The 15,553-nt window shown below is 43.8% G+C and overlaps 2 protein-coding genes across 4 annotated transcripts in view; one reads left to right on the top strand and one right to left on the bottom strand.

Annotated features, from left to right (window-relative positions):
- LOC109969671 (protein FAM13A-like) overlaps positions 1 to 5,439 on the top strand; it is a 21,236-nt gene extending 15,797 nt beyond the window's left edge. For 2 of the 3 annotated variants that reach the window (XM_020616715.1, XM_020616713.1), the window contains 4 exons: positions 760 to 855; positions 1,661 to 1,872; positions 3,081 to 3,182; positions 3,285 to 5,439. In XM_020616715.1, the coding sequence (XP_020472371.1) occupies positions 760 to 855; positions 1,661 to 1,872; positions 3,081 to 3,182; positions 3,285 to 3,408 (534 nt within the window). In that variant the 3' untranslated portion in view covers positions 3,409 to 5,439. The remainder of the gene's footprint in view (positions 1 to 759; positions 856 to 1,660; positions 1,873 to 3,080; positions 3,183 to 3,284) is intronic. The other variant, XM_020616716.1, reaches the window with a different exon arrangement.
- Positions 5,440 to 5,631: 192 nt separating this feature from the next.
- On the bottom strand, positions 5,632 to 14,916 carry asah2 (N-acylsphingosine amidohydrolase 2). Its single transcript, XM_020616704.1, has 20 exons — positions 14,787 to 14,916; positions 13,864 to 13,958; positions 12,182 to 12,325; positions 11,474 to 11,650; positions 10,685 to 10,812; positions 10,385 to 10,462; positions 10,119 to 10,239; positions 9,489 to 9,614; positions 9,321 to 9,407; positions 9,114 to 9,218; positions 8,758 to 8,839; positions 8,563 to 8,678; positions 8,332 to 8,426; positions 7,993 to 8,032; positions 7,808 to 7,906; positions 7,536 to 7,631; positions 6,485 to 6,634; positions 6,298 to 6,354; positions 6,111 to 6,199; positions 5,632 to 5,910 (listed from the first exon to the last, which is right to left on the bottom strand). The coding sequence occupies exons 1-20, from the start codon at positions 14,914 to 14,916 to the stop codon at positions 5,712 to 5,714; spliced, it is 2,214 nt and encodes a 737-aa protein (XP_020472360.1). The 3' UTR covers positions 5,632 to 5,711.
- Between the last annotated feature and the right edge of the window lie 637 nt (positions 14,917 to 15,553).

The raw sequence follows: 15,553 nt of genomic DNA, 5'->3' as shown, positions 1-15,553 counted from the left end.
TCCCGGGCCACCCCGCCACCCTCCCTGTGGTGGTGGATTGGCTGTCTGTCTGGGATCCATCCTTTGGGGGGGGTTCCGCCACTGGTCAGGTTTGCCTGGCTGCACCTACTTTCTCACTCCCCTCGCTCTGTTTTCACTCCCTTACCCTGATTACGTTATCCCTTACACCTGCTTCTTACCCCCGGATTACCACCAGCTGCACCTGATTAGTTTCTCCCTATTTAGCCCCTGCACTTCGTTCACTCCCCTGCCAGTTCTTTCTAGCATTTCTCAGGCTCGTTTGTTCCTCGTTGTTCCTCTGATCTGTGTTAGTTTTTTTTTGTCTCCTTCTCTCCAGCTGCTTTTTATTCATTCCCTCCTCGCCTCAGTCACTCCTTCGGACCACGGACCTCCTCTGCTCTGCTTCATCACCACCCTGCAGGTTGATGCACAGTCTACTACTTACCGTATGTACAATTTCTGTTCCTCTTCAGTACCATCCAACTCGACCAGTCCAGGAGTGAGTCCCAGTGTCCGCAGCCCGGTCCTCTTCTCATCATCTCCACCACTGACTGTGTTCCCATCCGAAGCGCGACACCCGGTCCCAGTGTTACTCGTCTGTTCATTTCTTGGTCACTTGTTGTACACTGTAAATAAACTTGCACTGCTTGCATCGAAGTCAGCCACCTGGGTCCGTCAATTTTTGTGACTCTCTCACTTCCGTGTTCGAGCCATCCTAACACTGGCTGCATTCATCGTTCCTGTTTGTCTGTGTCTCAGGGAACTAACCAGGAGAAGACCCTGGTGAAGCCTCTGTATGACAGGTACCAGATGATCAAACGGCTTCTGTGTGCCAGCCCGACGATCACCACCATAGTGAGCAACACTTTCTTTGTTTGATCCAGATTATCACATGGGCAGTGTGCTAACATTAACACCGAGCTTGTGTCCAGAGTGTGAGACGTGCTACCATGGAGACCCAGGGGTGTCATTTCACAGAAATAAAAGATTAAAAGGAAGCACCAAAAATGCAGTGCTGAAGAACTTCCATTTTTCTGTATTCTAGTGTTGTACTGGAACTTGAGATTTTGTGTACCTCTTACCCCACTGCTGGTCACAACATGTAACTTATTATTCTAATGAAGAGATGCCACTGTTGGCAGCAAAGGGCAGTGAAACTGACTGAAGCTGTGTGAAAGTTTCCCACTTCCCCTAACTGGAAGGTCCGCGGTTCGATTCCTATTCTTCCATCCACATGTCGAAGTGTTCTTGGTGAAGGCACTGAACTCCAAGTCGCCCCCGATGGCCAGAGCAGCACTGCCATCAGCATGTGTGTGTGAGCTGGTGTCTGCCTCGGTGGCTGCGTCGGCTCTGCACCAGACACAAATTCCTTGTGTGTGTAACGTAGTTGGGCAATAAAAGTGATTATCATTCTGTCAGTCAAACTAAATGTAATGTTGCAGATCGGGGTGTTAGCTCACGACATGGAGGCAGTGTCTTTACACCTTATGGAAGACATAATGCCATAGCATGTTTTTATATGACTGCACATAGAGTTCACATTTTTGAAGAGATTTAACGAGGAAAATGAAATCAAAAATAAAAATCAGCCCACACTATTGACTCCTAGAAAGAGTGGGAGAATAAGAACAGGTTGTGTTGTTGTGTGACTGTCTCTCAGGAGGAAGAGGATGGTTCTGATGAAGACTTGATGAGCTCGATGACAGCTGAGGAGCTTCCTGCCCCACCTCCTCACAGAGAGACCCAGCCAGCAGCCAGCGAGGAGGAGAGCGACCGGGACAGTGACCCAGCCTCTGTGTCACCGTTAGACGAAGTGAAATCTGTCCGTCAACAATCTGCTCTGACTGTGTCCAATCTGCATGAAGCCTCCAGGTCTGCATGAGGTCGCTTCACACCACATCTCTCCCGAGACGCGGTTTAGCTTCATTTAGAGCCGAAACAGCTAAAATGACAGACTACAAATTTAAATGTATCTGGCTTCTGAAACACACTGTATGAATACACAAAGTTTATGTTGTCATAGTGTCAGAAACAGTCGAGGGTTGGTAAGTAAGTAAATTATCTTGGAATTTGTTCTCCTGCTGTGGAGAATGGCTGCAGGTTCAATGAAGATGTCACAGAATATGGCAGTTCTACAGTGTTTTCTCCCAAACATCTGGCACCTCCATATGGACACATGGTCACCAGACCATGTTCAGTGTGCCTTCTTATCACAGCAGTGAACATCATGAAACATGAAGGAATGATGTGGAGAAATGCTTTTTCTTGCACTGGTGTTGATTTAAAGAAGCTGAGAACTCAGTTGCTCTTGGTGCAGCTGCTTCACGGTGTAACCCTGCCCACATGGTGCCTCCTTGCATCTCAGTTTTCTTTAGAGTTTGATGACCAATTCCAGGTTAAAACAGGGTCACTCTGTACAGTCTGTCCATGACCTCTAGACTGAAAAACCTTCTTTCCGACTGCCATCAGACTCCTAAACAGCTGACTCAGGATCTACCTCATGTAATTCCATCTGTACTGTTTACATACGTACTCATTTTGCACATGCATAATTGCACACTCACTGCTGAGTATTTACACTCCATGGCTCCCATGTAGCATATATTCTGTCTGCATTATATTGTGTTCTTATTGTATTTTTATTTGCTTCCTTCACTTGCTGCTTTAAAGTGCCTTAGATTTGTGATTTTACTGCCTATTTAGATTTGTGTTATTGCTCATCTACTTTATATTTCACTTGTATTATGTGGCATTCATGTGTCACTGCTGAGTATTTGCACTCCACGGCTCCCACATAGCATATATTCTCTCTGCATTATATTGTGTTCTTGTATTTTTATTTGCTTCCTTCACTTGCTGCTTTAAAGTGCCTTAGATTTGTGATTTTACTGCCTATTTAGATTTGTGTTATTGCTCATCTACTTTATATTTCACTTGTATTGTGCTCCATTCATGTGGACGGCAAAGTAAGAATTTCATTGTACACGTTTCCTAACTGTGCATATGACAAATAAACACTTTGACCTTGACCTTGTTAATTCCCTCCATGACCTGTCCTCTCTGTCCTCCAACCGAACCAGGTCTCAGCTGCTCCAGTGTCTGCGGGAGACGAGAGCAGAGAAGAAGATGAGGCGTAAAGCTCTGAGGGCATTTGAGGACGAGTTTTACCGTCAGACTGGAAGGTGAATGAATCCACACGGTTCTTATTGATTTATAAAGTTACATCGTTGTGTTAGTGGTCACAGCAAACTTACACTGACACATCCACCTGGGTTTTGTGACAGAATCTGCCAGAAAGAGGATCGCACTCCCATGAAAGAAGAATACCAAGAATACAAACAGCTGAAAGCTAAACTGCGGCTGCTGGAAGTCCTCCTCAGCAAACAGGACACCGCCAAAACCAAGTGAGAGGCTTTCATCGTCCAGCTACAGCATACTGTTGTACCAGGTGTTACACTGTAACATGGTCCCTCCGCATGTTAGAACGCAGTCAGTAGACCCCAGAAGCTTCTTTCTGACAATGACGGTCTTCTCTCTCCTTCCTCTCTACACTCAACATATGTGAAAAACTAAATAATCCCATGAAGTTTTATAAAATTGACCAGACACCAGACTTTGCTCTGTACTGTGTGATCTGCCAGTGTACACCAGCATCCCCCGGTGTTTGTCCACCTGCATCTTCAAGTCTGCACCATGTTGTACAACAGACTGGAGGGAAAGCTGTAAAACTCCAGAGGTACTGTAAACCTGTGTTCCTGCCCGGTCTGGGATGTCGGACCAAATGTGTTTCATACTTGACTAAGTATTTATGCGTGTCAACCTGAAAGCACTTTAACCTGTCAGTGTGGTTGTGGAGGATGAAGTGGAGAGCTGCGTTGTGACTTCCTGTCAAAGGGTGGCCACAGGTTTTATGTTGCTCTCAGTCACAGGTTGAAGGAACGAGACACTGAACCTTCTTTCCAAAGTAAATTTAACCTTGAGACTAAGACGTGCAGTTGGGTTTCTCAAGGCTGTTGATGCATCAGCAGTGTTCATTGACCAGAGGCAACAAACTAAACATGTAGGTGAAATTACATCCTCGGTCCAATAACTGGCTTGTTCTGGAGCTTTCGACAACATTACATGTTTGCTCAGATCCCATGAAGCTAGAGGCGATAGAAGAATTCATGCGTCACGACCTCCATGTTCACGTCGTAAAGATAGCTGTACAGCTGCACAGCTGAGTTTGTTCCCTGTTTTGTTCTCATACTTGAACACGTTTAGCTTGTGTTTATTGAATTTGATTATTTAACTGGCTTTTTTGTCTTATAGTTACTGTGAAACCCTTTGTAGCTCTGGTTCTCTTGTTGCCTGAGCAAGCTCTGCTGAAGAAAGCACTGTGGTATGATCGAAGGCTCGAGAACACGCCTGTAGCCTCAGCATGCGTAACCCTCGTGCTCTGCCCTCAGAATTGAAAAAAACCACAGAGGTCTCAGTTCACCTGTGGAACAGCTGATGAGGTTCAGTGTTTTGTTCACTCCTCCACTAAAATGTGTGTATATATGGAAACATTTGGGACAAAGATGCAATGTTCAGATTATTAGTGTAGGGTGCGCCAAGATGTTCAACATGAAATAATGTAGAGAGTTGCATCTGTACTTAGAGCACTTTATGTTGAGAAAGGGGCTCAGGTTTTATCAAATATTAGTATGCAGTGTGGCCTGTACTTACTCTGAGCTTCACAGACTGCACATCTGATCTGGACAAATTAGTATTAATATGGTCCAAGAAAAACACCTCAGTGAGCTGCACTCTACTGTGTCTCTACTGACTGTCAGTTGTAGTACAGGGCTTCAGGCTGCAGGGCTCAACCACCAAACAGAAAAGTCTCCAGCAGATGAAAATGGATGTGGTCTCAGTTTTTGTAAAGTCTTAAATATCAGATGAAAATAGTAGGCTAACAAAACCAAATCACCTGTGTGCGTCTGTACTATCGTGTCAGAAAAAAAGAGCTGATGCAACATATCTTTAAAGTAAAAGATGGCTCCTAATGTGATGTGCAGCAGTTCACCAGTTACAAAACTGCCACCTCCTGATTCAGAGCATGTGTTGGAGACTCGTCTAGGTCGTCACTCAGTGTTACGTGAATGCACACTCCAGCCAGTAACGGTAGTTTCATCACAATATGAAAGGCAGAACAGCTGGTTTTTAGGAAGTGTCACCCAAAGCAGGTGGTCATGTGAGAGAGGCGAAACGTTTCATGTCTTCCTGGCGTTTGTGTCGTCGTGTCCCATAAGACTAAACCTGTGGGTACCTCTGAGGCTCAGTCTGACGGTTTCCCGCTGTGAGCTGCTGAATGCTGCGTCTCAGTGCACGTCAGTGTTTTAAACGTGTTTGTGCTTGACAGTTAAACATGAACTGAATTAAAAAATATCCCTGTGTTGTGTTATTCTGGTTTGCTCGACAAATTTCTATATATAGAAGTATAAAATAAATATTTTTGCTATTTACACAATGTTGTCATTTTTATTATGTTAGAATCAGAGACCCTGTGGCTGTTGGCATCTCCTAAACAAAGCCACTATACAGAGATATTTGTAGTTGTTTATCTGGCATTAATTTATGAATAAAATTGTACAGATGTGTGCCCCATCTTCCCCACAGAGGCACAAAACCCTGGAGAGATCAATAACTTTTGGACTTCTGTTCCTTGGGGACCATGATCTGTGAAGTCACTGATAGTAAAAGCTGGCAGCGACTCTGAAAACATCAGATGTCCCTTGGTATGGTTTAATGTCGGGTCGTAGGCCCATCATCTGTTTGTAGTGCCCGAAGTGTCTGATCCTGTAGAAGCCGCTGTGGGCTGACGGGGGAATGTGCCACTCGATTGTGGCATTACTCTGCCGGTTTGAACCTTTCAGCCAGTGAAACCTGGAGCAAGAGACATCATTAAAAAAGGCTGGAGATAAAGATGGGTCCTAGCAGGGTTGTTTCTGAGTTTATCTGGTTCTAGCCTGAAGGCCCATCACACACATGCACGCAGTTTGTTGATTTTGTATCTGAATTTGTATCATGGCCTCCTAAATGTGTGTACACCATCTGGGAACGTTCTGAGGTACACACTAGCCTACCTGGTATCCCACGATGCATCAGTGTGGACAACCTCCCAGGTTCCTGTTCTGTTGTCATAAATTTCCACAGTAAGAAAAGTTTTATCTCTCTGCAATGGATGGCCACAGTGAGGAGGTTAGAGATGAACTAAAGTAAAAATAGATCATTCAAAACAAAAAATGCAAAGAATCAGTTTTTGGGTCTTACAATGTCACCAGAATGTCTGGGGTTTCCCGCTATGAACGTGATGGAGACAACATCACCCTGGAAAACAAATTAAAATACTTTATATGTGTCCACATAACAGTGGGGCATCATCAGCATAGGGACGGATCTTGAAGTATGACATGCGTGCATAGAAGAACTTTGGGTTTCCAGAGTGTGAATATCCTACCTGTCTATAGACAGGGAAAACCTGCTGCAGCACATCACCAAAGCTGGTGTTCTCTGGTTTCCTGTCAGCAGGAGCTGGAAGCATCAGAGTGAAGAGATTCTTGTTAAAGAAGGGAGGCTGAGGGCCGACCGGCAGCTCTGACACTCGGTCCTGAAAACACAAAAACAGTGAAACAGTACCATCACTGGAAGTGTTGCAGTTACAAATTAATCATGATAATGAGAGATTCTGAGCTTTAATACTCTCAACAACCATATTAGCAGTGCACAACAAAGTATGTATTAATGGGTTTCGCCAGTCTTATCATTCCTGACCTTACTTTTATTTGGGCACACTCAGTTTCCTCTGGTGGATATAAACAAAGTGAGTTGCAACACGCCCCATTTCACTGTTTCCATCCAAATGTCCCCATTAACAGTATTTGGATTCGCTGTGATCAACTCCTGTTTGTAGTGCACCTGTGGATTTACTGGTGTTTATTTGTGATGGATATAACGAAATCTTAAAAACAGGTTTACCGTATTTCTCTTTTCAGATTTATTTGAGTTAATCTGATGCATATTGCAGCAGTCTAGTGTTTTCTTCTTCTTTCTTGACCACCTGCTGATGGTACCGTACTTTGTTTAGGCATCTACCTAAACTGTATTATTTTTTAAATTTAGCTCATAACTTCACATTTTATTTCATTTAGTAATGCTGGCTAAAACCTTCTTGATGTTGGCTAATGGGCTTTTCCAATTAACTTCCAAGCTGTGGAGAAATTGTACATATGCGTGTGTTTTTACATGTTTAAGTGCAATGTTTTTGTGTGGTAATTTACAACATGTACAAATATTATTAACATTAATTATATGTTTTTCATAGTTTCACTTCCAGCTCCTCATTAAACTAGGAGAGGTTACTAGTTGAACATCTGCCGCATGGTGAGTTGTCTGTCACCAGCAGAATAGGATCCTTTCTGTTTTCGCTGGTTATTGTTTCATATTAAGCAAATTACTTAAGTTTACTGACATGACAGATAGGATTAAAGGTGTAATCCACCCAGTCTCACCTGTGCAATGGCTCTGGCCAAACCTCGGTACTTGTGCAGGTAGGCACTGAGCGTGTGCGGCCCGTATATGGTGGAGGCTCCTTCGTATCGCTGCACCTGAAAAGCAAAGGCAGTGGACCTGTGTAATTAAAGAATCTGTTTACAGCTGCTTTCTGTAAAAAGTCACTCTCCTCAAGAATTTCAGGATAAAATAAGCTTATGTACACTTGTGTTTTCATTGTAGTAGATGGATCTAAATACTACAATACCCATGTGCCTTAGCTGCTGTGTACCTGATACTCCTCATAGGTGGTGATGTAGTGAGTGTACACGTTACTCAGGCCAGCGATCACCACCTCAGTGTCCCTGAATGTCCCTTCAGACTCCAGCTCCTAACACACACACATAAATACAGTAACGTTACGCGACACCGCAGGTGTTTAGGTGTGCTGGGCTTTGTGTTCATGTTGTTTCTCACCTGTTTGACAGCGTCTCGTAACCTCCTCCCTGACATGGTGCTGCTCAAACACACACAGGCAGTACAGTATACACAGGGCAACAAGGTCGGGATCGAGCAGTGGTCAACAGTATCCTCAGAAGTATTGTCAATAATGTCCCAGATGTATTAGCATTATTATTAACTGCCATACTATTAGTATTAACTCTATAGCATTATCAGCTGTATTAACAACAGTATTGTCAACAGTACTCTCAACACCATTAACAGTAGTATTAGAAGTGGTACTAACCATAGCAATATCAGCAGTGTTGTCATTGTTAGCATTATTATCATTAGTAATACTAGTAAAACTCTTACGTCATCTCTCCAGGAACAGCTACTACAGCCACAGGTCCGATGGTGATGATCTGAACATCGACGATCTGAGGGTGCCAGGGCAGAGGAAAATTCATCTGCGTTCACACACACACACACACACACACACACACACACACAAACCTATAAATAAACAACAATAGCACCGCTGAATATTCATATGTTTCTGTTGTTCAAAAGATGTTTTTAGCCAGCATGGTGCCGCCCCTTCACCTCCCCCGTGCTGAACAGGATGGGTTTGGGATGATGACATTTCTGCGTCTGATTGGATGGAGGCCCCAGGATGGCGTCCCTGATCCCGTCCCAGAATGGGTCGCCTTCCACAGCACCTTGACACAGAAAGACAGTTTTATCTGAACTGAATCAACAGCAGAGATGATCGACGTCAGTATAGTGACGTAGAATCACCCTGAGTGAAGTTGAGGTCTCCTCCTCCATCTGTTGTTCCTGCTGCAAAGCTGTGACCCAGAGCTGGTTTACATGTGCTCACCTAACGTACACACAGTAAAAACATTAAACACCGATGTGTGGAGGAAACAAACCAACAAACAAACATGGAGCTAGTAAACAACGGGATTATGTGACTGTAGCTGCTTCTTGTGTGAAAACAATTTTTCAGAGGGTGGAGCATTTTTCCCAACACTTTGTCAGGTGCCTTTATTTATGTTTACATAGGAAAGGTACTTCAGAAAAAAATCATATCTGTTTGCACTTCTGTTAGCGAACATCACTTCCCATCAGCCCTGTGTGTGTCTGCTGCTGACCATGTGTGTGTCGTTGATCTGAATGGTGACATCTGTCATGTTGACCCATTGATGAGCAGAGTGAAGGAACCCCGTCACCTCCTCAACTGCATTTGTATACAGCTCCTGCAGGGGGCCAGTAGCACATGCACACACAGTTATACCTACTGCCCGTCTGTACTGCACTGGGCTGTTTTTTTACTGTGCTCCACTGTGTTTCACAGGTACCTTGGCCTTCCTGTAGATGCTGTGTCCAATGATCCTTGTGCTTTCGAACATGTCGTCTCCAGGTCCGGAGGCCAGACACGCCTTAAGCTGACACACACACACTTCCTGTTTACTGTCTGCTGATGACTATGAATGTGTGCCTGTGTGTGTTTGTCAGTGTGTGTTTACCCCTCCTACAGGACAGGAGCTGTTCAGATAGTTGCAGGGCAGACCAGTGTTCACACAGTGAGGTCCTCTGGTGTTTGGGCTCACGTCGCCAAGGTTACTGGAGGAGAAACCAGCGACAAAACCTCCCTGAGACAAAACACACACAGGAAATAGCACACATGAACACAGCACTATATAGTGGACAGATTTCAGATCCCCTGTCGTCAGGCCTGGCCTTTTACACACGTGTTGACTACAGTGGTCTTTCCAAAGTCACAGTCTAGCTGCTCCACAATAGTCTTGGTACAGGTCTGAAGCAGGCTGTAATCTCCATCTTGTTTCACTGACTTTGAACCAAAATGCAAATTTAGAGTGAGGTTCTGGCCGGGTTCATCCGCTGGTATATTGCCCTGTTCTTACAGGTTCTGCTGTAGCAACAGCATGACTGACCTGAGTTGGTGCACCTGCAGAACATTCAGTTTTCATATGTTAGTTCTTAAGCCCTAATTGTTCTCTCTCACTGCAGTGTTTCTTGTTTTATTGACATTTAGGCCCCAGGCCCCCAGGGCTCCACCTGCATGTGGTGGAAGCCCATGTGGGTGGGGGCACCTGTAGAGATTGACCTCAGTATGACACACAGGGTCCTGTCACCTGTCCAGGTAGCTCGCCGGGGTTCTTGTCCTGCTCCAGCAGGTAAGAGGCGTAGCCCATGTTGTCGCTGCTCACCATCCTGTTGGTGTAGTTCATGCTGACAGCATGGACGGCAAACCAGCTGTCCAAAGGGACAGAGACAGTTTTACTGCCCAGTACTGATACTAAAAATAAAATGTATTTGTACAAATCCTGCAGACAGATTTTTTTGTTCTTGATCAGATTTTTCCTGATGTAAAATAAAAGTTTCTACAGGAAAGTTTTACCTGAGCATACCGATGCCATCTCCATCCAGATCAGTGAACTTCAGCACCAACACCTGTTTATCCGTGTTCCACTTATACCTGAAGAGATTGATGCTACTGATCAATAATGTTTTAGAGGAATGTACAGAAATAACCTTTGTCTCCCTCAAGTACAAGTAATGACTATATTTATAAAATAGACTGTATTTAATGCGAATTTGTCATAGTTGAAAAAGTGAAAATGTTTATTCATATTTTCCATTTGAAAAATAGATCTACATTCATATATTATCATTAATAATTCTCTCTGCCATAGTGTACCTGTGTCGCTCGCTCTCAGGATTGTTCAGGTAGGAGTGGGGACTTCGGTTGCGGCTGCTGTTGTCCAGCTCTCCTCTGTTCCTGTAAATCCTGCCTGGCCTCATGTTACGGTGGGCTAGGTCTATACTCTGTAAACAAGATTGAAATCATTAAAACATGTCCCCTCTGTATTACATGATTACATTACATGCAGATGTGTTTAAAGGAGTTTCTTATAGAATGTAAAGTAAGGATCAGACATGTCAAGAGATAACTGATTACTAATTCAGTCCATATCTATACACACATACGTATAATGATATAATGTTCAGGTTCTCCAGCACAACTGAAACAACCACGCGCTTGAGTCTATCTGGTCTCCAACATGTGACTACAGTAGCACTAACGAAGCCTGGACATGTTGGATTGTCCAGTGAGATTCTTCGCTGTCCTTCATCTTGTTGTTCTCCTCCTCCTCCTCACAGAGTAACACAGTGCCTACTGTTGTTTTGGTTTTCTGCCGCTGTTGTAATATGAGGTCACATCTGCCTGGCCAGTCATGACACACAGGGCTGAGACCAACACCTGACAGGGCATGAACTTTTATTTGGTATCGGAGCCCAAATTTAATTCCATGAAACTAAAACAGATCCAGTGACAGTGGATGCATGTTAGATTACACTTTCTTAACCCCATTAAATAGAAGCATTATATTTTCAGTCCCCCCAAATGCATGGTTCATGATGTAAAGTTGAATAACACCAGGCAGGCCGCAGGCTCCTCAAACCGATCAACAAATCACGCACACACCTTGACGATGCCGTTGACCAGCGGCTCAATGGACGCCTTGATGTAACCTTTACTGGGGATCATGAGCAAGGTGTACTGGAAATACCCGCCCGGTGCACAATGGGTGTGAGTCCCACTCAGAACCACGTTATCCTGCCGGTACAGATCCCCATACTTCGTCTGCAGCGCCTGCAGTACCTGCACACACACAGCAGACTCAGCAGACTAGTGGTTGATTGACACTCTGCTGCCATAGCCTGGATGACTTTGTCTCTTACAGAAACAAGTTAAGATGGAAGTAATGCCAACAGTTCACACCTTTTATTGTTTCCATCTTCAAAGTATAAATGCAATAAGTATAGAAAGAATATCTAAAATGAGTCAAATAAATAATTACATACAGTTACGTATATACTCCTACCTAGATACAGCACCTACAGACCATACACCTTCCAGAAATCTTAGTCGGCAATAACCTTAAAATTCTTCTTACATGTTATGTCATTTACAATAATAATAATATACTGCAAAATAGAAATTAAGACAACAGCCTGAAAGAGAATTTTACTACTGATACCTAAGTACTTTTGCTGTAAAATTTGAATACAGGCCTTTGGATTACTTTGCATTGTGGTAAAGTACTTTTACTATACAGTATATAAAGGATCTAATTATTGTACAAGTATAAATATGAACTCTGTGTGTGTGTGTGTGTGTGTGTGTGTCCACCTCCAGTCGCAGCCTCTGTGAAATCATTCCTATGTCAGCAGTGACAAACAGGACTCTCCGTCTGCCGTCATCAATGATGAAGGCTCGGCTGTACAGGCGAGTGTGTATGCCTGCAGCCATCTGCTGAGGGTTTGCATAGCCCATCTAAATGCACACAGAGATACACAACCTGGTGTTATCATTTACGAAGATAAAGTCATGTCAGTCAAATAAGCATAAAGTTGCAGTGGAGTCACTAAATTAACTGTGGACCTGAGCCTGTGTTTATATCCTGTATCAGTCCACGTGGAGTCACAGTGTCCCCATTAACAGTAGCAGAATGAGCAGCGAGCAGCTCCTGTGTGCAATGTCCCAATGGACGTCCACACAACTGTCAGTGGATCACTGTGACACTGAGGGAAACTTAGAAACAGGAGGATTTTCAGGCAGGCTCTGCAGCCTCTGCTCCCCTGGTTTCTTTGTTGGTTTATGGAGGTTTGGTCTGGAGGGACATCAGAGATGATGGGATCCTCAGATGTGGATGTCACACTGAGTCAGATCGACATGGGATTCATGTCTGTGCACACATCTCATTGACGAAGGACTCGGAGGAGTGCACTGTTTGATGCAGATTTGCTGTAATGAGGTGCATCGTGTACCGTGACCACTGCTGCTGCTCCAGCTGCTCTAATAACTGACTTTGTCATTTTCACAGAAGAAGGAGGTAATCCAGATTCACAACAGATTCAAATCAAAAATTATATTAACTTGACTCAGATATCCAAGCTTGGAACAAGCCTCTGTGTCTGTTAGCATCTGTGTGCTAGCTGTTGTTAGAAACAAAGGTGAATACTGTTGGGCAGATTGTGTTCCTCCCTCAGCACGGATTGACCTGATGGTTTATGGTTCTCTGACTGCATACTGAGAATGTGACAGCTTGATATCAGCAGAGAAAACAAAGATTATCAGTCCAAACACACTCAGTCAGCCAGGAACCACCCAACCTTCACTGGCAGACTTTGGAGTTTGATTCCCTGCAGGACGTGTTTTTTCTTAAAGTTCTCAGTAAGGTGCCTTTTAGGTCTAGGCTGGGAAAATATGAGAAACCAAACTCATTGCTCAGCAGCACCTCTCTTCAGAAATATACAGTATTCACTAACAGGTATTAAATATTTTAAGGGATAGGTTCAGGTCAGGTTCTGGAGGTGCAGCGCTTGTCTGATTCAGTGCTGAGAACCAGGTCCAGGTAGGTCCACTTCTGGAAGAGTGTCTGCACTCAGGACTGGATTACAGTGCCTAGTGCTGTGGGGGCTCATTCAGTTCCAAGTCCAACAACACTTTTTTTATATATTATCATTCAAGAATAATTTTAACAGAAAAGATCTACCTGTTGCTGCTGACACCAGTCATGTACTGGACAGCATTTCACTCATTTCTGCTCATAAACTATGACCTGAGGCAGTGCTTCGGGTCTACTCTTGGCTGAAGGGGAGATCATACTTCTCCAGACTGCACATAGGTGAACAGTCGAGAGGTTCAGATGACACTTCTTTATACCTGTACTGATTCTGTGGACACCGGGAGCTCATTATTGTCTGTACGTGGCCACCTAGGGGTTCTCGTCATCTCATTGTGCCTGGCTTAGCAGCATGCAGAAAGCTTTGAAGGTAGCACCTGTGTCTGCTGTGTGTTTCTGTACTGACCAGAGGGATATCGGCTGGCGGCCCAGTGATGTCAGCTCGGCCCACTCCGATCAGGTAAGGTTTGTGCGGACTGGGAGAAGTGATTGGCTCTGGATCTGACAGGAAGGCAGAAACAGCTAACAGTTAAATCTGGAGCAGTATTTAGCTGCTGTTTTAAGCAACTTACAGGTTCAAAATAATCTGATACTTTCCTAAAAGTGTACATAAGAATAAGGATGGGTTCATTTGATGTCTTTGCTACAGGAACAGTCTCAGTCCAACAGTGTTTGTGCATCTCAACACTTTCTGAATTCCTGAATTTGCATTTGTCCTTTTAAAATTTCTTTTCAAACCTATGTGAACAAAACCAAGTAAACATTGTTACACTGCTCGTGGATCTCAACACTTTCTGAATTCCTGTTTGTGGCTCTCAGCTCCAAGCCTGCTGGCTCCTGCTGATTTTTTTAAACCTTTAAAACACAAATATATAATTTCATTTGTAAACTAACTAGAAGGCAAATAAATATACTGGGGTCAAGGCCAGGAGAGAAGCTGGGAGTGGTTGGGCCAGCACATTTTTATAGGTTGTCTCGTTATTGCTACTTTAAATAATTACTGAAATTAAGCTGGGAGTCAATTTTAAGGTGTAAATTTGTTCTTTGTTATTCTATAGTTTCTTATTTTCAATTAATCTCATGTGTAATGCAAAGCAATAGATGGTAGCCAAAGATGACCTAATTAAAACATTTTACAAATATATAGTTTCATTTTGAAAACAATCATTTCCCAGTATTTTGAGGAACAATTTTAAGCCTCAGATAAATCAACATTTGCTGCTTTAATGAATATTTTGAGTTTTTATTTAACAAAACCTGCAAGTCTCTGTTTTATGTTTCCGGTTGTGGTTGTCAGTGTGTTTATCTACTGTTACTATGTGTCCTCACCTGCGTGCGTTTTCCAGGTAGCCATCAGTGCGATCAGCGTCACACACACAGCCGTCATGAGGATGAACAGGACGCTCAGTGTGACTTCCAGAGCAGAACCACCGCAACACACCGACTTCCTTCTCGCCATACTGTCATTGAGTACACGGCAGAAAATAGTGAGTTAGCCCCAGTGAATGTGGCCATAATGAGTCCAGACCCTGGTCCAGCTTATCGCTCTGTGCCGTAGATCTCCACTGTTCCCCACCAACTATTAAACCCCCTCCCCCTCAGTGGGCCACACCGCTGCACTGGGGGGCTGGTTTCCTCCTCAGGAAACACAGGAAGCTATCTGTTTCCAACAAACAGCTCCAACAGGTTGTTATGTGCAGCGAGGAGCTGGCAGAGCAGCAGGACCACAACAGAGATGAGGGATTCCTCCTTTCTTCAGATAGTGTACAAAGTGATGGCAGTTCTTAGCCCTTGGAGCTGTGTGTTGAAAACAGATGGGTCTCACGTGTTTCACTATTTCCCTTTAACAGCTTGGTGCCGTGTTGGAAATAATGTGAGTTTGTTGTTTGTGATGCTCCTGATATTCACACAACGGCAGCAAATAGAAACATTAAGCCACTTTTTTTTAACCACTTCCTGGAAATTCAGTAAAATTTTGTACAAAAGTGTGAATGGAAACGTGACCAGTTCATGACAAACTACTTCCAACACCTCAAAAACCTAGTTCGAGGTTTGAATCTGAGTCCCGGCATTAATATCTAAATAGACCTGAATAA

Source organism: Monopterus albus, unplaced genomic scaffold (assembly GCF_001952655.1).
Source record: "Monopterus albus unplaced genomic scaffold, M_albus_1.0 scaffold177.1, whole genome shotgun sequence".
In the NCBI taxonomy this organism is placed as follows: Eukaryota; Metazoa; Chordata; class Actinopteri; order Synbranchiformes; family Synbranchidae; genus Monopterus; species Monopterus albus.
Note: the sequence above shows the minus strand (reverse complement) of the source record. Positions and strands in the feature narration are given on the sequence as shown.